This window comes from Colossoma macropomum, unplaced genomic scaffold, assembly GCF_904425465.1.
Source record: "Colossoma macropomum unplaced genomic scaffold, Colossoma_macropomum, whole genome shotgun sequence".
Taxonomy (NCBI): domain Eukaryota; kingdom Metazoa; phylum Chordata; class Actinopteri; order Characiformes; family Serrasalmidae; genus Colossoma; species Colossoma macropomum.
This window is the reverse complement of record NW_023494791.1, coordinates 34,071,518-34,096,652: the sequence shown is the minus strand read 5'-3', so window position 1 is coordinate 34,096,652 and position 25,135 is coordinate 34,071,518. Positions and strand designations below refer to the sequence as shown.

Sequence of the window (25,135 nt, the reverse complement as noted above, 5' to 3'; positions counted from 1 at the left end):
AATACATTCAAGTCAACAGGAATGGAGGATCTGCTGTGATATAACCAGAGAATGATGTGTTGTCTCTATGAACTATAGATCATAAAACTGCCTTAAATCATTTCAGTTGTTGTGTAATCTCAAACAGACTTGCTTATGTGGATGAAGCCTTACTTTTGGCCTTTTTTTCATGAACAATCACTTAAGTATTTTGTATCCCTGTGAGAAAGTAAACATTACCTGATCGGTTACCTTTGAAGTATAAGGAAAATTGTGTAAATCCAATTATTGGCTGTATAAAAGTTCTCACGAGTACTGATTGGCTGGACAAACAGGCAAATCGGAGCACTATCGTAGACTCTTCAGTCTAAAACCACTTTCCATTCACACTACTGCAATTGCAATTTTTTTCAGGTCATGAGTAGAAAGTGAAGGATTAGCTCTCGTTGAGAAGTTGATACAACACAGATGGATTCTCTTGTAAAAGCAGCTTAAAGTCAGCTCTGCTCGTTCTCTGGGTTCCTCTGGCATGGAGGAGCCGAACTCCTGCTCAGGAGCTGCATGATTAGGTCTCAGTGGTTTGACTGAGACAAATGACTACAGAGCAAAGAACAATGTGAAGTGTAGAGAGGGAGGGAGAGAGTTTTCAGACAGAGTGAGAGCATGTGAGGTTCTTCACTGCACTGTGTGTGCTGCTGTCTCTCTCGAGAGGGAAATGAGGCTGTGACCCCAAACACACACCCTGTGATGTGCTCGTTAACTTACCCGGTGAAGCTGGAACATTAATCAGCAGGGACACCAGACTAAAAACGAAGACCACTTACACCAGAGGTTATGATTCAACTCTCACGCGTCCTTAAATGACTCAGACTCGAGACTTACGCCGCATGAAATTTCAACCCGAGTAAGAAACATGAATAAAACTGATTAGGACCGCCCATATTAGTGCAGTAAATGAAGCCTTTCATATCCAACCTTACATGTGTGACCTTGTCTGTCACTTTTGATACAGTCATGCTCAGTTATTACTGTAATGCTGTTCTCCTGCAGCTGGCAGCAGCATCAGGTTCAATATGGCTTCAAATAACAAAATTACTCATTATAGAAAAACCTTCAGTCTGATGGACAGAATGAGGTGCTACAGGCAGTAAATGCAGTGTTTAAAGAAAAGAGGCAAAACAACTTCAGTGTTGATCAGCATGCAGTTTGGATAGCAATTATGCTAGCTAGTGCAATAGCTATTACAACTAAAGTTGTCAGCTAATCTGTCTAAAGTTTTAGTGAGTTACAGGTCAAATTCCTTTTAAACTTCAGTTATTATGCTAGCTAGCATGCATTCCATGCTGGTCTAGTGCTGATCTGGTGCTGGTTTAGGTGGTCACCCAGTATGGTCATGCAGGTTGACCAGCTTAGCAGCATGCGATATACAACATGTGCTTTTTTGCTGGAGAACAACATATCAGGTTTCATTGATGCTGACCAGCATACCAGCAAATACCAGCAACCAAAACACAACATATGCTGGTTTTGCTGGTAACCAGCCATACTGGTCTAGGCTGGTTTTTCTAGGAGGGTAACCAACCCTTTTAAGTTATTTTGGCACTTAAGCACAGCATTTACTGCTTGTATCACTTTAATTCTCCACCCCCAGACTGAAAGTTTTTCTATACTGAGGCTTGTTATTTGAAGCTGAGTTGAACCTGACAGCTTTTTAGTAAAACTGAAAGGGTTTACTTTTGTAAAACATTGTAAAATGTTGGTTTGTCCACCTATCTTACAGGTTGACTATTTTCATGTACAATTACAGACTGCAGTTCATCTGTTGCTGCACAATTTGTCAGCACCTTTTCAGCACCTGGTCAGTTTCTGACTACTGGACTGCTGTTCTTTTTTTTTCAATTTTATTTGGGTGGTGCATTCTCAGCACAACAGTAACACTGAGATGGTAGTGTTTGTGGTGCTAGTATAAGTATCAGACACAGCAATGTTGCTAATATACATCAGCACCACTCTTAGATCGAGAGTGGTCGACCACCCAAAAACATCCAGTCAAGAGCGTCTCCATGGCCAAAATATATTGTCCATCAACAGTTGGACTAGAGGATGGCTAACTGTACACCAGAAAGGTGAAGGGCAGGGGTTTCTAATGAAGTTGCCACATTATTTTCTTGCCTAACCACGCAAACATGCTCACTCACCCCCACACACTTCTTCCCCCTTTATCCTTTATCTCAAAGTGGAACTGTAACTACAATTTATGTCTTTTTCATCTCCACAGCTTGCCAGCACTCTCATATCTAATGGCCTTTTCTCAGAATATTCGGGGGGTGCTTGGAAGGCTCTCCTGCCCTGGCGCGATCTCTCGGAGCCTGATATAGATATCATTTTATTCCAGGAATGTGCTTGTGTCAAATATTCTACCTTAGGGTATTCTTTCCCCACAGAAGGAGAAATTGAAATTCAATAGATTTCCCACCTCCAAAAAGGTTGAACAGAGCATGTAAAAGGGAAAACGCCCAGAGGGAGAGCTGTCACGGCAAGAAAAATTGTGCCAGACATTTAGTTATTCATCCCTATCTATTTTCACCCACAAAATTAGAGCCATTTGCCAGGCGCTGTCCGTCTCGTGTTCCTGCAAGGGACGTTTTATCAACCTTTAGCCGCTCCTGCACAAATCTGCACGCAGTGCTGGGTATATGAATAATGTAACTTTAAAAATACCCTCTTGGTGCAATCTATTACATGTTTGTCACATCCAACAATATGTCATTTGAGTCGAGGTATTAGATTGCCGTAATCTTTTAGAGAGCAGCACAACATTTTGTCTGCTTAAATTAAGTTCAGAGCGTATGACATAATGACTGTTGACGCAAAATACTGCGTCCATGCATTCAGTACGCACATACACAGATTTCCACATGTTCCGCTGTTTGAGTCTAGGGAGATTTTCTGTCACCTATTTTTCACAGCATAAAGATGTTAGAGGAGCCAAAACGTAGCACCTACTCATTTATTCCAGTATTCCAATGTTGCACATTGGACAGTGTAATTTGTCACTTTAAACATTACCCGGACAATACAGTGTATACAGTATTTTCCTCCAGAGGCTGTCTGCTATTGCCAAGTTGTAATTTGCACAGTTAGTATTTTCCCACCATGCATGCTGTTTTGTTACATGTTTAGATATTAATGCTATTCACACAGTGCTTTGACGCATGGGAGTGTGGTACTAATGTGTTATGCATTGTTCTTTTTGTGAATCATTAAAACGAGTCTTTTAAAAAAGGCATATGTGTATGTGACTATGCTAAGAGCGCTAGGCAAAACACTGCAGACAAAATGATCAAAACTGCTTTAATGAGGTAGAAGCGATGGAGAGGAAAAAAAAAACTTTCCCACGTAATGCACTTAACCACTTATGAAGCAGTGTAGAATTCTTTCATGCTTTTATCGTGTTTATGTCTGTAATGAAAAGCTCTCTAGCCTGTCTTATCAGCACAGGGCCTTTTCTCTCAGCCTCTACTGCTGAATAATACAACACCCCAAATTCCTCATAGGGGATCCTCCTTAAATGTATCACGCTGAGTTTCATCAGACCGTGCTGGCAGGTGGTTAGTGTCCCGGGGCGAACCTCGGGGGTGGGGGCTCCCCCAAAACGGAGACGCTCCCTCTGCGCTGAAACACCTTTATCAGCTAAACGGATGGTAATCCAGCACTTCAAAGCGATATGTGGGACACAGCTCGGCCGCCCACTTTGAAGGAACACTGCATACAGAATCTATAATTTAACATGCAAGTCCTTATTGTGGAGCCAGCTTGGAGGGATTCTCCAGGCCAATTTTCAGAAGGTCCAAATGTTCATATTGAAAAAAGAAAAAACAGTGCATTGAATTCACTTCATTGCAATGTGTTCATCATTTCCACATTAATAAAATATTTTACATCCACACAGTTACTGTCAGCTGAAAGAAATGATGTGCACATTTCAAGTGAAGAAACTGCAATGACCTGGAGGGAATGAGCAGTCTTCTCCATCATGATCTCTCTAATAATCCTCAGCAATGTCTATGTTAAACACTTTTGAGTTTGAGATCCATACAGAGAAATATGAATCATTCTACCTAACCTGGTTCAAAGTTCAAAACATATTTTGGAATTTTGACTGACTTGAACTTTAGGCTAAAATCCTTTTGCTTTAAGTGACCCAATAGCTTAATTATGTTTATTTTATGATATGCAAGTCACAGTTAGATACTGTCATAAATATGAAATGTCATTATAATGAGATAGTAAGTCATAATTGTGGGATAGGATCTCATTATTATGATAAAATCTTTTTTTCCAGTGGCAGAAACAGGCTTTCACCAGTTCTGGAATCTAGCATCCAAAAATGAATCCTACACACTCTAGTTTTTAGAGCGCACTGGTGTTCCAAAAAAATCTTTTGCACACTAAATTACCGGATTTTCTAACCAAGCAGAAAAAAGGAGTAGTATGAGCCCACAGCCATATTTTGGGGATAATGAAGTGAATTCTGCCAGTAAGCCAGATTAAAACTTGTGCATAAAACTCTTGACTGCACAACACACTGCATGTAGTAAACGAACTTGTTTCCTCATATACTCTCACTGACATCCTCAAAAACTTGTGGAATTTTACACCATTGTGTTATACCTCGTAGAGTGTGTTTTACAACAGTCAGTGCAGAATTAAATGGTGTGTAACAACTGTGATGTGTGAGCCCTCAAAGTTACATATTGACTCACTTTTCATGGCAGGCAGTTACTCAACTTTATACCTTTTTACCTCAAAGTCATAATTCTGGCAAGAGGGCCCGCTAACATACAAACTCAGCACATCACACAGAGCCAGACTGACCTTGCACTTAGCAGAGCTTGACTCATCTCAAAGAGATAAAAGCAAGACATGCAGAGTTTTTTTTGTAATTGACTATGCACCGTGAAAAAGTACTTACCTCTCTGTAAAGTTTTCATAGCAGTCTGTGGTAGTGATGTTTGACGACCAGTGGTTCTTATTTCTTTTCACAAAGATTTTCTTTCACAACTCTGCCGACTGAGGATGCAAATTTCTCTCCAATGAATCCTCTACAGCCTGTGTTTTGCCTCGTGCTTTGGGGTCTTTGCATAGCTGAAAGGTAGGAATTCCTCTGTTCCAAAGCTTTAGCAGACTTAAGAAGACGGTACTCTGTAATTTACCATCTTTACTCTCTATCTTTAGTGACTTTCGATTCATTTCATTTGAAAAGCACTACTCTATCATTAAGTCTGTGCCTTTGCACTGTGGTTTTATACAGAAAGCATGCTGCGTGTAAATTGCTGCTCATGGTCCTTTGCATTTGAGCCTAGCTGTCGTAAAGTTTCACATTTGTTGCTGTATTTGATGTCATGTTCCTTAAGGGAGCTCTGTTTGATTTTTATATTCTTTGGCTGTGGCTTATGTCTCGCAAGTCTGCCAAATTTGACTGTTTTGTGGAATGGCTAAGATGATACTGATCCATGAACTTTGGAACTAATCTGATCAAATGTGCCCATCCAATCTCTGTTCCAGATGTCCTAAGTTCTTCAAAGACGTCTGGATTTGCTACACTTTTAGCATGGAATTCAGTTAAAGAGGAATCTGGTTTGTACTGGTCTGGATGTGGCAGACTCCAAAGAAGCATGTTTATTGTCTCTGTTTGTTGTTGTTATGGATGTCCAGACTTACATTTCCTGCTCTTTAACTTAAAGAGAATTCCACTGATTTCTCAACATTTCTGCATTTAGTGGTTAAGATGTAAACAAAGTCATTCAGAGTGGTGTGGTGTGAAGTACCTCGTTTTAGAGACATGCTGAGTCAGAATCATTCACGGAGGTGTTAATAGGAACCAGACATCTGAAGAGATTAATGCATGCAAAAGCTACTTCACATAAAATGGCTTTGGTTTTTAAATCAAATAAAATAAAATAAAATTGGCCTAAAATGTAGTTTTTGAATATATTCACGGCATGCATATCAGGAGAAACAGGAGATTTCCCCTTTGCCTGGCCTGTCAGCTTGCCTGGACGACCTGGCTAGACGATGTCACACAGTACAGCTTGTGAACACACGCTGTCTCTGCAGTCATTTTTGGCAAATCACGTCTTTCTGTCGTGACGTAGCATGTAAAAAACACTCATTACCCGCTCGCACGCATGTAATAAAGATAGCAAGTTTGTGCTTATCGTGTCTCACCAAGAAATGGAGAGGAAAAGAAAAGGTGGCGCGGAGAGGGAAAGGATGAAAAACAGAAAAGTACTCAAAGAAGAAGCTGCTAGGTGTTCAAAAAACACTGATTTATTCAGCAAAGGAGCGACAGGTCAGCCATGTAAGAACTATTTCGTTTAGTTTAGGTATGCTTTGGTTGTGTTTTGTAGCTAGCTAACTAGCAGTTAAATAATCTTATTTGATGCTTCATTGTGCAGCCCAAATTCATAAAATATGGATATATACTCTTAAAAGTGCAGTTCAGTACGTAGCAGTTTGATTATTTGTGACTCTTCAGAAGATATGCCTTGATGATTGAGATTGGCATGAAAGAAACTTAGGCACAATTGCTCATTCATGGATGTTTTAAAAGCATACGTTATATGAAGTGTGGATCTGATTTAGATGCTTTTTTTTCATATATCATACAATATTCTTTTTTTTTATCCTGGCACGATGTAAAGCTGAGCCACACAGTATGCATTGCATACATTGTTTGGTGATGCTATATAGTGCTAGATACTTCAGAAACTGACAATTGACAATTGTCAAAAATTAAATTGACAGTTATTTTTTTGTTTTCATTTTTTTATTTATTTTTTTTTTGCAAAGGTGAAGATACAGTACACAACCAGAAAGAGAGTATGAGACACCTTCAGGTTTAGAGAGAGCTCCAGGTACAGCTTTCATTAGGTTTACCTAATAATTAAAAAAAAAAAGTTTATTAATGTAAAGAAATAAGATCACCATATTGTTAGTAACTTGCATATATGTACAGAAAAACGTAGAAAGCATAATAACTTGTGTTTACAGCCTGTTAAAAGTTGGGTTCTTAGAGAGCTTTATTTCAAGTACAATATTTCAAGGACTGTATGTACACCATGAAGTGTGTGTATCAAAAAATCTGGAACAGTTTAGGTGACTGAGCTGGACATTAAGGAGTGGGCAGTTATGGAGGGTATTTTGTATTACCTTAAACATGCATATAAAAACCCATACTAAACATGGAGATACAACAGTTGTGAGTATGTGTGTGGCCTGTGAGTCCTGCAATGATTCCCGGCCTGAACAACTGTCTCAGTCTGGCCTTGGTTATATGTAAGGCCTCATAAAATAAAACAGCACCCAAAGAACATTTATTTTTTTTAGATTCAACTCTACCATTATCTCCACTGTACTGTAGGCATTGTACCCCTGGTTCCTATTACCACCACTGTAAAGAAATTCTAGTCAGTAAGTTTCTCTACAAGACTCCATTTTGTATCAAATCACTCTAAATGACGTTGTTTACATCTTAGCAATTAAATAACGCAGAAATTGGAATTGGTTGGTGGAGAAAAATAATCTGAGATCAGATTTAAGTGTGCAGTGAAAGTGACTTGAGCATTCTTCACCCCAGTAGGGAAGTGCAGGAGACTTAATGGATCCATCACCTAAAAAAAAAAGCTAAATATTTCTCTGGAACACACCACCAAAGCAAACAGCAAATTAAAACTAGTGGGAACCAGTTAGCCAGATGTCATTACCCTCCTAGCTCTCATTAATTCTCCACAATACTGGAATTTTAAGGTGAAGTTCCTTTGAGAGCATCAACTGACTCTGTAAAATTCAGCCAGGAGATGTATTTTCAATTGGAGCTCAACCTGGGAGTTCTCCTCCAGCAAGCTCTGAAGGGCCCAACACTTATCACAGCACATGCAGGCGGCTGCTGCATCGATCTGAATGGCAGCTGTAGGGTTTATCCCCAGCTTTCATCTCCGCTGGTCCATCTGCGCTCAAAAAGCACTGAGTTGGTGCGATTTAACTGACTCTCATCACAGCAGTGCAGAATGCCTCAGCATTAGCAGCTATGATTAAAATGGACACTTATTTTGCCATTTTTACTTGGATGTACATTTTTAATTAAAAACCTCTATTTTAGGGACTAATATTTAAAACATTAGCTGTTGCAATAATTTGTTTAAATCTGAAATTTGTCCATGCTGTGAGTGCAGCCAAAGTGCAGCCAAAACACAGAGACAGTATGAGACTTGCTGTGTTGAACCATGATTTTCTGTAGGAGTGAGTGAATAGCAGAAGAAGTGTCAGAGGGAATTAGATATAAAACAGGTGGGGTGATCCAAATATATATTCTACACATGCATATTGCCTTTCCACAAAATAGAAGCATTTAGAAAAAAATGCATAAGAGTGCAGTCAGTAAAACTGAATTTCTACAATGCAAGGGAAGGCACATCAAGACCCCAATATAACACCAAGGGACCTACAGGAAGATTTAGGTGATACAGAAGTGGTCGTGCACTGTCCTACTGTGCAGCATAGCTTGCACAAACATGATCTGCATGAAAGAGTCATCAAAAGGAAACCTCATCTGTGATTACATGAGTGCATGAAGTATGCAAAATGGAGTCTAGATCAATAAGAGGCATCTTATAAACAGGTGCTGTGAATTGATGAGGTAGAAATGGACCTCTGTGGCCACCATCACCAAAGGTATGTGTGGAGAATAAAAGGAGCAGCATTTGATGAAAAGAACACCTTGCCAACTGTTGGTGGATATATTATGTTTTGGAGTTGTGTGGTAGTCAGCAATGCTTAATCTGGCTATTTGAGTAATGAAACTTTATCTGTGAAAGGGTTCAATTCTGATATCCAGTAATAAAACAATATTCATAAATGGCTTAAATGCTGGCAATTAATATTTTTGACTGCAGCTTAATTTAGTCATCTATTAGGTAGTTAGCTTCAAAGTTCACAAGCATTGTTAGCTGTACTTATCTAAAATTACACACAAATTCTGAGTATGGTTCATCTAACAGCATTGCTAGATCAAGCTTGCGAAATAATGAGGCTGTATGAGCCTGATTCTTTACGCAAAGCTGGGGTGACACCTTATTTCAAGTCTTCCTTTTTAGATAAAACAAACACTCAACAGACTTTCAGTAACATGTCAAAAACATATGAGGGTTAGGATTTAGGTTTTGGGTTGAGGTTGAGGTTAAGGTTAAGGTTAGGATTAGGGCCAGGGTTAGGGTTAGGTTTTAGCTAAGGTTGGGTAAGGTTAGGTTTTGCATAATGGAAGTAACATATTAACATTACGTCTACTTAATGTAAGTAATATACTGAGATGTTGTTGATGTGTTACTGATAATCTGTTAAGAGTTTATTAATCATCTACAAAGGACCACTCCAAATAAAGCGTTACCAAAGCTGGCAATTGAGTCAAACAGTTTACAACACATTGACTGCATTATCATTCCAAAGGGAACACCACTAACTCTGCATCCAACTTCATCCCCTTAATCAGTAACAGGTTTTTTTTATTGGGAAAAGAAATAGTAGGAATAGTATTTCCAGTATTAACTATTGCTTTATTTCTTTGCTTATTGTGAAGGTTTTTGAAGAACAACACACTTTTTGTCCATTATCTGGTGCCACTGGGTGCTTACCACTACATTCCGCCATGTTTGTGTGCCTTTCAGAGGACTGAGATCATGGAATGAAGGGATGTTAGGCGTGTCTGTAACAAGAATCACCCAGAACACAGTTTTTCCAAACAATTTCTTCTCAGGCACATGGTACACATGCACTGATGAACTCCAGCAGCACTGCTGTGTTTGACTCACTCATACCAGCGTAACACATTGCACGCTAATATGCCACCACTATGTCAGTGTTACTGCACTGCTGAGAATTGTCCACCACTCAAATAATACCTGCTCTGTGGTAGTCCTGAGGGGGTCCATTGAAAAACAGGGTGAAGGAAATATGCATAATAATAGCAAGAATAATAGCAAAATATGTAGAGAAACAGATGGACTACAGTCTGTAATTGTAGAGCTACAAAGTGCCCCTACATGGTAAGTGGAGCTGATAAAATTATTTAGGCATGCCTGGTGACCATAACTTTCATTATGTGTTAGCAAGAATTGCCTTGTACCTCGAGTATAGAACTAAAGAAGCACACTATGGATACCAAATATGTCTTGGCTGATTGACTACATTTGGATTACTATTTCAATTTAGTTTGTTGGTCAAACCATCACATTAAAAGTATCACAAACACAAACACAGAGATTAGTCTCTTTCTAAAATATTGCAAAGTTAGAGAGGCTCCATTATACAGAGCCAGAGAGTAGATTTATTCCAAGTGTCCATGTTTATGAAATAGCTTGAAATAACTAGAAATGTCCAGAGGATGGAGAAGGTAGAAGACTATCACTGTCAAATAAGGAGCTCTGTCTTTAGACCCGTCTTTGTTTCAGGCTTCATATTGGATGGTTGATGAATTGCCTCTGCCACTGGTACTAAGACATAAACAATGATAATCTCAAGAGGCATTCTCCCTAAAGTGAAGTAGACAGCCAACCCATGTTATTTTTGTTTTATATGGAAAAAAAAATTGAACACAGTGGAATAATATCGGCAAAATCCAAAAATAATTGTCAACAGTAAACAGCAAGCACAATCCAGCACAACCTACAAAGCAAGCAGCTTTCTCGATGATGGCAGAAGTGCACAGTGTGAGGCATGACGATGGCAGTGCATTCAGTCAGCGAGTAATTTTAGATATGTGCTCTGTACCACTGTGTGGAACAGTGGTGTCCGGTTAACAAGCGTACCCACAAATCCCTGTTTCCAGTCAAGAGGGATTAAATGGAGCTGGGTTTGCTTTGCTCTCCGCTGCTGTCTCCTCTGAGCTCCGTGGAGAACACAGCGAAGCGAACAGGCGAACAGGCCACGGCCACAAACCGCTGAGCTGTGGGACCTGTTAGTGAGCCTGTGTGTTACGCCTGTCCTGTTAATGGGTTGTTTGCATTAGATTCTGCACACAATGCTGCAATGAGTTATCGCTCTGTTCACAGTCTCTTGGATGGTACATGGAGGTACTATATGTACACTACAATTCAAAAGTTTATAATCATTTATCATATTACTAATTGTTGTTGTTTTACATACAGCAGTAGCATACAATGTAAATGTACATCTTTTAACCTAGATATCAAAATATATTTTTATTGTGTTTTATTCAGTGTCTGGAGCAGTTTGGGAAAAGAATTTGTTGAATGATAACTAATATGCAGTAATTATCTAGTTACAATAATATTTTGTCTATTTATCTAGTTTTTGTAGTTAATCACCACTTTTGAAGTGCAATGAATTATTTTTACTTTATACAGGACATTACTTTTATTATAATTTCATTCTTGATATTATACAGGTTTCTAAATTATTTTGAAACCATTCTGCGCTCTCAGAAAAAAGGGTACTGAGCTATCACTGGAGTGGTGCCCATCTTGTCACTGAGGTAGTACCCTCAAGAATACATCTTCAGTAGCTTTGGTTAGGAAACATAATTGTACCACAATCCATTGCAATTCTATTTTTCAATTTGTATTGACTCCACACACCCAGTCTTGTTTCCAGGCTTTTTAATTTATTGTTTTGTTTTAAAAAATTAGGTTATGGGAAAATAGAAATATGCATCATTCAAAGTTTTATTATACACTTCTATAACCTAAGAATGGCTCAGCCAGTTTACTCTGAAGTCCCTGTGATTACTGAATAATAAGCCCTAGTATGTAATTAGCCTGGGATATTAAGATGTTGCACCTTTGAGGGAACATTTACTTTACTTGTACATCGATGAATGCAAAATGCACCTGCACAGTACCTTTTTTCTGGGTACATTTAAAATGTATTAATTTAATTTACCAATTATTTGAAAGCTGTGCATTGCACAGAATTAACATATTAGAATTACTTTAAAAAATGTACACTACAAGTCAAAGGTTTAGGCTTATATGTATATTATTCATAACCTTGAAGATATTTTGATGTACAGGCTTAGACTAACTTTACTGACTAGACTTTACTTACTAACTGCCAGCTCTGTTACGTCAGCTAAAAGACACCCACATTGACTAGAAGCAAGCTGAGTGATTGGAGGAGAGGGAAGGCCACCATATCCACCCAGAGCAGCCAACTCTCTTGGACTCCCAGCCACAGATGTCTGTGATCTCACTTGCTCACTTTATTAAGTACACATATCTTGTATCTACATTTACTGGCCATTTTATCAGCTCCACTTACCATATAGGTGCACATTGTAGTTCTATAATCTACAATGGACTGTAGTCCATCTGTTTCTCTGCATACTTTGTTAGCCCCCTTTTACCTGATTCATCAATAGCCAGGACCCCCAAAGGACCAACACAGAGCAGGTATTATTTGGGTGGTGGATCATTCTCAGCACTGCAGTGACACTGACAAGGTGGTGGCATGTCCGTGTGTGTTGCGCTCGTATGAGTGGATCAGACACAGCAGTGCTGCTGGAGTGTCCACTCACTGTCCACTCTATTAGACACATCTACCTTGTTGGTCCAGCATGTAGATGTAAAGTGAGAGACAATAGCTCATCTGTTGCCGCACAGTTGGTGTTGGACATCCTCTAGTCCTTCATCAGTAGCCAAAGGATGCTGCCCACAGGACGCTGTTGGCTGAATATTTTTGGTTGGTGGACTATTCTCAGTCCAGCAGTGACAGTGAGGGGTTTAAAAACTCTGGCTGATCCACTTGTACCAGCACAACACACACTAACACACCACCACCACATCAGTGTCACTGCAGTGCTGAGAAACCCTACCACCCAAATAATACCTGCTCTTTGGTGGTTCCCAGGGTGTCTTGATCGCTGATGAATGGGGTAAAAGTGGTTTAACAAATGATGTATAGGGAAACAGATGGACCACAACCTGTACTTTTACATAATACAACTGGAAATAAATTTAACATAAAATTCCACAAAAGCCTTAAACACTATGTATAAAATCACATGTATAATGCCCCTCTTTTCTTTTGGTGCACTCTACAGCCACTTTAACTGCTCCATTCTTCTAATCTTAAAACCACCAAGTTGCTGCAGTGTCTTTCCAATAAAAGGTGCTCCCAAATGTCTCACTGACATTATGTTCTCCTTCACAGAAACAACAACATTCACACTTTGGAAATACTCAAACACACCTTCGCTGACTGTTGATTTTTCTAATGTTAATCTAACGTGGCTAAAGTGGATATTCCTGAGGATGCTAGATATAAGATGTTGCACAAGGAACGGGGAAGTCAAAGGAAAATAAGTGAAACAGGAGTTTTCAAAACTGGAGCTCAGAAAATGATGAAAAGATAAAGAGAAAATGGGACTCCTGACAGCCATACATGACCTGGTAGACCACCAACACTGTCACCATCAGATAAACAGTGCTTAAAGCTTTCATCTTTGAGAGAAATGAGAAAATAAAGCTCCACTCTTGCTTCAGATCTGAAAAAAATCCACAGGTGTTTCTGTCCTTCCACTATGAGAAGACAAAATAATCAAAAAAGAGGAAAATTTGCACTAGAACACCAAAAGTGAACATCTGAGTTGTGGAGTAAGGTTTTATGGAGTCTACATATGTAATTGGGATTACTTTGATTATGCAAAAAAATGCAACAAAGTTGTAAGACCTAACTTTAGAGTTGTAGAAATATGTCTTCTTTCTTGAAAAAACTGAAAGCACTCTCCTAAAAAGCTGTAATAAATTTAATGGGTGCATGCACTAAGTACAGAAAAAATTGATATTATATTTAGTTGCATTTTCTATGTGTTCAAAAAAAATATTTAATTGCTATATTGACTGGAAATAGACAAAAAGGGTGGTCTCTGACCTTTGCACAGTGCCTTGTGTGTGTGTCTAAGGGCTTGAGACAGAGTCCATCTGCGAACATCTCTTTCGCATTGACTTTAATTCCTCAGTAACTACACAGGCACAGCCTCTATTAAGGCTGACCTTTTTTTACCCAGATGGATGCATGTTATGAAATGGCTCGGCTCTTTGTGAAATGATTTATGCATTCATGCAGACTGTCAAGTCTCTTTTCCACTTCAAAGGCTTGTCTAATGAATAAAGTTTGTGCTTAGCCTTGGGTCCCTTACGATGATTCTCTGATAAAAGAATCAAAGCTTAATACATACTTTTTTCCCCACACAGTTTAACTTATCACTTTTTTCTTTTAAGTGGATTCCATTACAACATTTCTGTGCACGTGTTCATTAGCACACTTTAGATTTGATATCGACTGGGTTCTAGGTTCATTTTCATTTATAGTCCTGCATAAAGAATGGGACAGTTTTCAGTATGACTGCATTAGAGGTTTTTTTTGCTAAGCTTTTTTTTAAGTGTGTGTGTGCATGACTGTGCTTTTAGTTACTGTATGTGCTGATTCCATATACTTCATGTTGCTTCTTTGTTTGTGTACTTCATGCTTCGCTTATTTTCAATCGATCCACCCACTCCAGAACCTTAGCTGTGTGCGCGTTTATGCATGCATGCGCATGCGTGATGTGTGCGTGAGTGTTGTGTGTCTATGTGTCTATGTGTCTATGTGTTTTCAGCTCAAAATGATCCTTCTCCCGCAGGCACCAATTTGTCTGTCATCTCAGTAGAGGCTCACTTGTCACATTTCACATTTCACAACTAGCCGTCAGCGTGGCATTTAGCTCAGTGCTTTGTGATTAGAATAACTAATTGTGCTTGTCTTGAACATCATCTCCACACATGACTGCACTGCATCAACACCAACGCTACTGACACTTCATCACTTCACAAGTAGCTGAATTTAGCGGACCCGTACTATTTTTGTCTCTCTCAAGTTCCTAGCAGATTTTTTTTTCTTTTTTTCATGCATCAAACAGAACTGGAACACTTTCTAAACCTTTGGTGTTTGTCATTTTTCATTACATTTATTTTTCTGTCAGGATCCCTTGATCATCAGAGATAATAAGCTTAGTAGACTTATTAATGGCATGTGAAAGATACGTGTAAGACACAGCTGTCGCTGTACATTAGCTGTGAGAGGTTTGAGGAATCAGACCCCAAACATGGCAGTTACAACTTGTATAACTGGGCTAAAAACTGTGTAGTTGCTGACCCTTTGGTCCTACCCTCGGGCTAATAACTCACCTCATGAAAACACTGGACTAGTGTTGTAGTCAAGAACATTAGAGTCCGAGTCAAGACCTGGATACATCAAATCTTAGTCAAGACCAAGATGTATATTCATTATACATGATATATTTTGATAAATATATGTTAGATAATATTATATTTAATAATATATTTTGTCAAATATAACATTAAATAATAAGCCTAAAAATATGATTAATTATTATTATATTACAGTCTTAGTCCAACTTTGCATTGTAACTTCTGGACGAAAATGGTGGTTAGGTTAACTTCTTCAGAATCACCATCTAAAAGGCAAGTGAATATAAACCAAACAACATATAATCATTTTTATTATTAAATTGAAATTATTATTAAAAATGTATTAAACATAATAATATTCCAATCTGCCTTCAGGGGATGTTTGAATTTTGGAAGCAATGAACTTGAACAAACCAATAATAACCAGTTAAGCCATCACAGAAAGAATCAAGTAGATCCTCTACCGGCAGAACAGATTTAATGTAAACATGTATAGAAGCTATTGCTTTATTCTGTTTGAAAACGTTGTTGATATTCAATAATGATAGAAAAAGTTTAGTTTCCAGTGTCCTTAGAGGGAGGCATTACACTTAACTGGTCTCAGGAACAATTTCTGAGTACACCTTACCCTGAGACATGACTGAGTCCAAATTTTGTTAAGGCCAAGACAAGACAGAGGCTTAATGTTAACAGTCTTTAACTGAGATATTAACCATCCTCTAGCCTTTCATTAGTGGTCAGTTTCTCACCACAATGCAGCTCTTAGATGGATATTTTTGGGTGGTGGACCACTCTCAACCTAGCAGTAACACTGACATAAGTAAAAACAACAGTAACACCGCTGTGTCTGAAACACTCATACTAGCACCACTCACCCTGCTGTGCTGTCCATCAAAGTAATATCTGTCAACAGAAGTCCTGTGTTCAGAGACAGAACAATGATAAATAGGGTACAGGGAGGAGTTAATAAATTGGGCATTAACAGATGGGTTACATTCTCTAACCATCAAGGTGGCAAGGTTTCTAACAAACTGGCCAGTAGGTATACAGCATGAGTTGTAAGTTCAAGGGCAGAAACAGTCAACCACTAGAGTTCCAATACAGTGGATCAGATGGATGTTGTTGCAAATCACAGTGGAGGTTGTTGCAAATCCACAGATGGGTTACAGTCTGTAATTGCAAAAGTTGTATGCAAAAGTTTAGGCATCCCTGGTTAAATTCCATTTTGTCGATTTTCTAACTGCAGATTCACTACTAAGTCAATACATCCTCTACAGAGAACATACTTGGGCACATTTTAATGCACATTTACTGTTTATTTGTTGAATTTAACACATAAAAAAAAAACATAAAATATAGCCTGTGCAAACGTTATGGCACATTTTATATGTTTATATTAATTCAATATGTTAAAGCAAATAAATAGAAGCTGTACACTGAAATTTGCAGAAAAATGCCATATTTAAATTTCTTCCCTGTAGAGGATGCAGTAACTTTTTTTACCTAGAAAATCCACAAAACATGTCATTTGACAGGGGGTTTCAAACTTCTGTATACAACTGTGTATAATGGAGCTCATAAAATGGCCAGAGAGCAGAAGTATGTGGCAGGTGTTAGTGTATCGGTCATTCTACCGAATTGGTTTAGAGGGGACAACCCATTTTGGCCTCCAAAACTCTACTAAATGTTTCAAAAGTGACTGTTTCGGTAGTGACAGTTTCAGTAGTGACAATTTTAGCTAATTTTAAGAAATGCTCGGCAGTATGTGACTAGAAAACACAGATTTGAACATTTGTACTGTTTCAGTAGTGACAATTTTTAATGTTACAAACTGATTTTCAGACCAGATCTAACTGCTCACTATGTGGCCATGAGGGATAACAGTCCCATGGGGGATGCAGTCTCACTTCCTGCTCTAAAATAATGGCTAAAATGGCTTTTTACAACAGAACAGAAGAATCCTTCATCTGAAGGTTCATAGTGTCAATATCTGCCTAAGCAGCTTCTTGCAAGGTATGCAATTTCTACTTTCACGTATTGCTATTGTGTTCCTTCATAGCAGTGATGGCCTTCTCTGCCTGTCAGTATGTTCCCCTGTATGACTAGCATCTTGGAGTTGAAGACTCAACATGTATATATTCTCCAAATTAACATGGCAAAGCATTCTCTTCTTTTTAACCTCAAGGACAATGTACTGCTGAGATATGATTGGATTATTTTAAATGGAGGGTTGAAGTCAATCACAGCAATGTCAGAGAGGATGTTTGCGGTTGAGGCTGTCATACATCATATGACAACAAATGCTTTTTTTTCACTGACAGATTGTTTTTACCAAACTAATCTTTCATTTACAATGCAGAGGACGTTACAGTGCAGGCTGATGGTAATATGCACTTTTGATGCATAATAAAATTTCATTTTCATAATTTACAGGTCACCTCGAGTAGTCACTTTGTAATTTGTCTTTGTACTTACTTTTCCCTGTCCAATAAAATTTGCTTTACAGATGGTGTGATGAATGGGCAGCTGTGCGCTAATTGAGATAAAACAGACTCATTGTTTTGAAGCTTCCACATCAGCCTAGTTTCGGCAACTTTGATACCACTTAGACTGTCATCTAAAAACTAACGATGATCTCAGTTTCTGTGGGGAAAACACAATTTCTGTTTACAAGCATAAAGTGCACATTATCAGCCAGTAAACAAATCAGTATGCAGCACAAGCAGAGAGCCTTCATCGTGCAGCACTGAAGCACACAAAGCAGTCTTCCTCGTTTGACTGCTCATGTGTCAGAAAAGTTGTGTAAATGAGTTAAATGCTTCAGTAGACGATGTGTTTACCTGTTAGCTAAATAAGCATCAGCAAATAAACTACTATCCATCTCCTAGTTATGCCCCTGGAGCACACTTTACTTATTATGGCTGCTGTCCAAGGTCCTGAATCGAATATTTGCTGAACTGCTATGGAGAGACTGCAGAAGTAGCTGTGTTGACTGTGGCCCCAACCAGCTGACCTATTTCTCAGTCTGTGTGCTTCTGTAAAACTTAACAGGCCATCCACATCCAAAACCACGACTCCACTGCTGAGTGCTCAGTGTGTGACAGACTTCTGCTCGTTGTGAAAATTTCAAGCGCGCTCTCACAGCCTTCAGAGAATTTCATTCCAGCCTTTCAATGTAGTATTTACACAGTAAAAGCTTCAGTGCTTAATGAACACACACAGTGGTAAATTAACACAGTTCATCCGTTCATGCTCCGTACACAAATGCTCCATTTCAAATAATTGATGTTCCATTTCAAATATTTGAAATTAATATTTATTTTGCATATGAAAAATCACTCTTCTGAGGCAGATTAGGTGTAATTGTTCTTGTTTACCCAAGCTAAAATTAGCATAGTGGCAAATTAATCGTTATCATTTCCAACTTGACTAGCTCTGCAATATCATGCAGCTCAGTAAAGCAGCATCCTGTTCATGTAACGAATCTAAACTCCAACCTAAATTTGTTAGATTGATTGGGATTTCTGTAAGGCTTGCATCAATTGCCTCGACCTTTCATAGGTGAAGCATGGACATATGCAGTTCAACAGCACACAAATGTAAATATTGTAAGAGCTCGTTCAATCTCATCAAAAAATTGGTAACATTTTGAGTGGTCCTTTGCAGATAATTATTAAACTCTTAACATAGTATCAGTACAAATCAATGAAGTAGCAGTGGTGAAGCATCCGAATACATTAAAGTACATCTTGAAGATGTACTGCTGATATGTTATTTACATTAAGCAGATGTATTGTTAATTTGACATGAAGTAGACCTAATTTGCTACTTCCATTAAGCATAACCTAACCTTACCCAAAATCTAACCCTCCCCCTGGCCCTAATCCTACCCCTAACCTTAACCTCAACCCAAAACCAAACCCTAACCCTGACTCTGGCCCTAATCCTAACCTTAACTTGAACCTCAACGTAACCTAGTTTACAGCTTCAGTTACAGAATGGTGTCAGCAGCAGGTCTATAACAGCTTGTTGAGGATGTTGAGATGGTCTGTATTAAACCTGTTACATTTTCAGTGACCTCTCAGGTTCATCTACAGATGTGAATTTGGACAGTTCAACTAAAGTGAAAAACCACTGAATTCTTAAGATTAAAAACAAATTTTATTTACACAGTTAATTAAAAGTCTCTTGATAATCTACTGAATGTATTCACTGCTGCTACATCATTGATATGTTGTTGATATGTTACTGAGAGTCTGTTGAGTGTTTATTTTGTCTAAAAAGGACCACACAAAATGAAGTGTCACCAAAACAAATATTTTTCAATGTATCCATTTGTATCTATTTGTATCCAATGTATCTGAATGCAATTTATGTATTTCCCTTACTCTGCCACTGTTCTCCACTAAGAGGGTAACTTGCGAGCACTTGATTTGAGAAATCAGCAAAAGCATGCAGCACTATGTGGAGTCAGCTGTCCATGGTGCTGAAACATATGGCAAGATTGCATCTTAGTCTGTCTAAAGCCTGCATGAAGCAATATTGTTTTCTCTTTTCGGACAGGTAACACCTGTTATTCCTAAGCGGCTTGTGCCAAGCAACTAAATGCCTTTGTCCACATTTCCAAGTCTGTAGACACCTGCTTGCCTGATGTTTCTTCAGAAATCAAGGGTAACAGTAAGAGCCTCTACTCTTTTCTGAGAAGGGTTTACACTAGATGTTGGAACATTCCTTTCAGGATTTGATTGCATTCAGTCACAGTGAGGTCAGGTAGTGGTGTTGGATGATTAGTTCTGCATCACAAACACAACTTCAGCCCATCCCAATATTGAATGGAGCTCCATCGCTCCAGAGATCGCAGTTCTACCTCTTCACAGCCCAATGCTGGGGAGCCCCTTTAGCCAACACTTAGCATTGGGCAGAGTGACCGTAGGCTACTCAGATTCTATTGGTAATGACATATGGCGAACATAAGGGCAGCAATAGCAATGCACCTTAAAGTAGCTGAATTCACAACTTAGAAGGGGTGTCTGGATACTTTTGGTCATATAGTACATCTGTTTACCAGTCTATTCATTTGCCAAGAATCAGGCTAATGTAGCATTTGAACTGCTGCAGCTGTCTCCAATGAAGTGTCCCTTTTTCATATGGTAGTATCTGGTGTGTAAAATTGATAGAGAGCACCAGCTCATAAAGTGAAGGTCATTATGCATGAAGTTCTGGTTCAAGGTTGCACTGAACCGACTTGTGAGCTCAGGGAAATGACTCCTGCTTTGGGCTATCCATTTTAATAGAAGTAAAATTATATATGATGGGATTTTCCACTATCATTCCACTTTATGAATCGGTATATCACTTGTGTGCTGTGAAAATAAGTCGCTTCAGATGGTTTGCGAAGCAGGGCATGATCACTGGCCCCCTCTGTTGGTGGCCTTGGAAATTCTAATTCAAGCCATGTCAACATGCTGATGATTTTACCTCGTTTAAAATATTGAGTAGTAATAGGTTAGGTGGGTTAGACTCTGGGTTGTACTGTAGTTGTACTGTGGGTTGTACTCTCGAACATTCACAGAGTTTCTTTTCTGACTTGTCAAAGACCATAAGGGCAGCGATTAGTATTAGGTAACCCCTGCATATATTGATTCCCTTCATAAACAAAGTGTCTGTGGCAGCCTTTGTTTGCCTCTCACCTTCGTTTCCATCGAAGATCGCAGCATCCAGTTCAAAATAAATAAATAAATAAACAAACAACTTCAAAGAAGCAGATGCCTCTAGAGTAGCAACCTCATAGCCTACCAACAGACAGCATCCTTCAGACAGAAATGAAGAATATGAAAGCAGTATGAAAAAACATAAAGGCAAGTCATGAGTGTGAGTGAAAAGATCTGAAAGTTGGTGAAAATCTGGCCCAGCGTGATGCAATTTCAGATGGTAAGAAAACCAGAGGTGAATGTTTGTGTGAGGGTGCATTTGTATGTGTGCTAATGTATATGTATCTCAGTGCGTGTGTTTGTTTATGTTAATATTTGTGTGTGTATTTGTTTAAAGGGGAATTCCACTCATTGTTTTAGAAAATTTCTTCACAATTTATTTGTTTAAATGTAAACAAAGTTGTCCAAAGTGGTTGTTGTGAAATGGTTCATTGTAAAGAAACTTACTGAGCCAGATTTCTTTACAGTGGTGGTGATAGAAAACAGGCGATGCGGTGTCAACAACACAGATATAGCCAAAATAACCAGTGAACCTACTAGGCTTTTTTATTGTAATGCTAAAGATGATACAATAGTGGAAAATGTGAAAAAAATGGCTATTGTTTTGCCTTTCAACACCCTGCATGAAGCTCTCCACCATGAATATATTAAAGAAAAAAAACACATTGTAGCCGAAAAGCTTATGTCAAAAGTACTGAAAAACAATGTCTCAGGCATCAGGCAGTGCAGTCATAATCATTTCATTTAAACCTTTCTGTGAGGGAGATTTTAGAGGCATTTAAAATCTTCGGCCATCTGATTCCTATCACCAGTGTGAGCAATTGCGGCTTGTAAGTTCCTCCAGAATGGAGCATTTCACATGAAATCACTCTGAATGACTTTGTTTACACCTTCACCACTACATCATGGGGAGCTTTTGAAAAAAGTGGAATTCCCCTTTGTGCATGTTTGTGTTGTAGTGTGTACATGTAGTGTGGCTGCTGGTTAATATGTGCTTTATCTTAATGTGTGTTTTAGATCGTTATCGTTTGAACAGTTTATTTGCAGATTTGCATCCAAAATATCTTGTGACTTCAATGATCCCATCAATGAACTGAAGCTTTCTGATACTGATCCTGATACTGATTCTGAAGTTCAGAAAATTACAATGCATGAGATTTTACAAACTACTAACAAAAAATGGCTACCACAACTTTCAAAACAACCTAAATGTGACATGGCGTGACAATGAGTTAATTTTGTTTTCTTGAGAACTCAAGCTATTTAAGTCATTATTACAACATAAATCTTATTTTCCAAAGATAACAGGATTTTTAATTTAAAATATTGTGAAAATGAAACAGAATATCATTTTAAGTAAAAATGCATTTTTTGCTAAACACTGAAATAAAGTGTGACACAATCGCTCTGTAAAACAAACCTTGTGTTTGTTTGTTTAGAGTGTGCAAAAAGCTGCAGACAACAGCAAAGGGTAAAATACACATCTCACGCAATTTAACTGTGGTGAGGGCAACCATATGGTTAAAAATGATAGCTTCACATCTCAGGAAAACATTTGATTTGGGAGATCTTGAGAAAATTATCATGTATTTCTGAAAAAGTCTTACATATATATATATATATATATATATATATATGTATGTATACAACACCATTTCCAAAAAAGTTGGGACGCTGTGCAAAATGCAAGGAAAAACACAATTCTATGATGTGCAAATCATTTATACCCTATATTTAATTGAAAATAGTACAAAGACAAGGCCAAAAACCAGTATTTGCTGGCCATAATCTTTGGGTTGTCAGACAGCACTGTTTTAAAAACAGATGACTCTGCAGGGGAAATCACTGCATGGGCTCAGAAACACTTCTGAAGACCACTGCCTGCGAAAACAGTTCATCGCTGCATCCACAAATGCAAGTTAAACTCTAAAGTGCCAAGAAGAAACTATATATAAATAAGATCCAGAAACACCACCGCCTTCTCTGGGCCTCATCTCATTGAAAATGAACTGAGGTGAAGTGGAAAAGTGTCCTGTGTCCTCCGGGCTAAAGACCACTCAGCTTGTTATCAGCGCACAGTTCAAAAGCCAGTATTCATGATTAGTGCACATGGCATGGGTGGGGTGCACATCTGTGAAGGCACCATTAATGCTGAACAATATATACATGTTTTGACAACATATGCTGGCACCCAGATGCCGTCTTTTTCAGGTAAGCCCTTGCTTATTTCAGCAAGACAATGTAAAATGACATTCTACACATATTACAGCAGCATGGCTCAGTAGCAAAAGAGTCCGGGTGCTAAACTGGCCTGCCTGCAGTCCAGACCTGTCACCACTGAAAACTTTTGTTGCATTATGAAATGAAAAATACAACGAACTGTGGAGCAGCTAAAATCCTATGGTAAGCAAGAATGGGAAAACATTTCGCTTTTAAAACTACAGCAGTCGGTCTCCTCAGTTCCCAAATGATTACAGAGCGTTGTTAAAAGAAGAGGTGATGAAACACCGTGGTAAACTTACCCCCGTCCCAACTTTTTTGGAACGTGTTGTTGGCATCAAATTCAAAATGGGTATATATTTTTCAACAAACAATAAAATTTCTTAGTTTCAACATTTTCTATGTTGTCTTTGTAGTATTTTCATTTAAAAATATGGTTTACATGATTTGCATATTGATGCATTCTATTTTTATTTACACTCTGCACAGCGTCCCAACTTTTTTGGAAATGGGGTTGTATATATATGCATATACAAACAAACGCATAGGCTACGTATGTGTGTGTGTGTGTGTGTGTGTGTGTGTGATTTGGCCCCAATATGTTCTTTACAGTACCCTCAGTGCAGTCTTGATGAAATTCTTCTCCAGTCAATATGTTTGATATTGTGCTAAAAATGTTTTTCTCAGTAACAAATATAATTTTCAAAACATTTTATGACCCTAAAGAATCCCACTTAAGTTTAACAATGGTTCCCAATAGGTAAATGTTCCAGACACTTTTTGGGGCCACTGTACGTATTTGTGTCTTTATGCGCATATGTGTTTTGTGTTTTATCAATATTTCCCCCCTGTCCGTGTTCACTCTGAGTCTTTAGCCGTAACCGTTCTCTACACCCTCCTCGCTGAGCTGAGGCGCGTCTCCTCCGTCCGGCTGCAGCGGCGCTCGGCACCGCGCGCACGTGGCTTCATCGCCGCACGCGCACACGCACTGAGGGGACGGGAAGGCGCGCGAGGACGGAGCACAGAGCCGCGAGCCAGATGAGCCGGAACGCGCAAAGCAACCCAACAAGCAATGCCGAGAGAACCTAAGAACCACCAATCGGGACTAGCGCGAGCCGCGATTCAAAATTTGAACTGGAGCGCGCACCGCTAAAACCGTTGGTCGCTCAGAGAGTTGAGCATCGCCGCTACGGAGAGAGGGAGGATTACCGACCAACGCGTGCGTGTGTGAGAGACGGAGAGTGTGTGCGAGCGTGTGAGAGTCGGTCAACATGCAAACACGCCTTTACAGTGAGTCGTTTTCATTTCTCATGGTTTTTAACGGGCACATTCAGGGCTAGTCGTGGGATGTCGTTAAAAACGACGTCGAATTTAATTCACTGCCGACATCGTGTTCTTAGCGGAGGGAGAAAAAGAGGTGAACGCTGCTTAAAATGGTGCTTTGTGCATTTTAAGACCGCTAAAGTGGTGGAGGCTGCGGACAGCTAAATAGCAGGCTAAATTATCCGTGTTTTTCCTCTAATTCAGTGTCGTTTTTAGCTTTAGCTGGCGTTTCTCTCTCGCTAGCGTCCGTAACCTCCTCTCTCTCTCTGTCTGTCTCCCTCTCTCTCTCTCTCTGTCGCTCGCTCGCTCGCCTTTGTTTCAGGGGAAACTTTGTCCTGGTGTGTGAGAGAAGGCGGCGCGTTTTCGTGGCCGGAGTGAGCTCCTCTCTGCCTGCCCCTCCGTCTTACAGCAGCAACAACGCCCGGGTCATCACGATGAAGAGGAGACAGAAGCGTGTCCTGCAGATGGCCTTTTTATTCACCGTGACGCTCATTTTCTTGCCCAACGTGGGTCTGTGGTCACTGTACAGGGAGAAACACTTGATGAAGTCGCCTGAGGCTGGAGAGCAGGTGAGTGGAGCCCCGCTGGCACTCCACAGTGCATCGCTTTACATTTGCATCTCGTTGTGAGTGGCCT

At 39.2% G+C, this 25,135-nt stretch overlaps 1 protein-coding gene across 1 annotated transcript in view; it reads left to right on the top strand.

Moving 5' to 3' along the window:
* The first annotated feature begins 5,002 nt into the window (after positions 1-5,002).
* Positions 5,003-25,135, top strand: part of galntl6 (polypeptide N-acetylgalactosaminyltransferase like 6) — a 246,903-nt gene continuing 226,770 nt past the window's right edge. The window contains exons 1-2 of the mRNA XM_036574903.1: positions 5,003-5,134; positions 24,822-25,068. Of these exons, the coding sequence (XP_036430796.1) occupies positions 5,076-5,134; positions 24,822-25,068 (306 nt within the window). The 5' untranslated portion in view covers positions 5,003-5,075. The remainder of the gene's footprint in view (positions 5,135-24,821; positions 25,069-25,135) is intronic.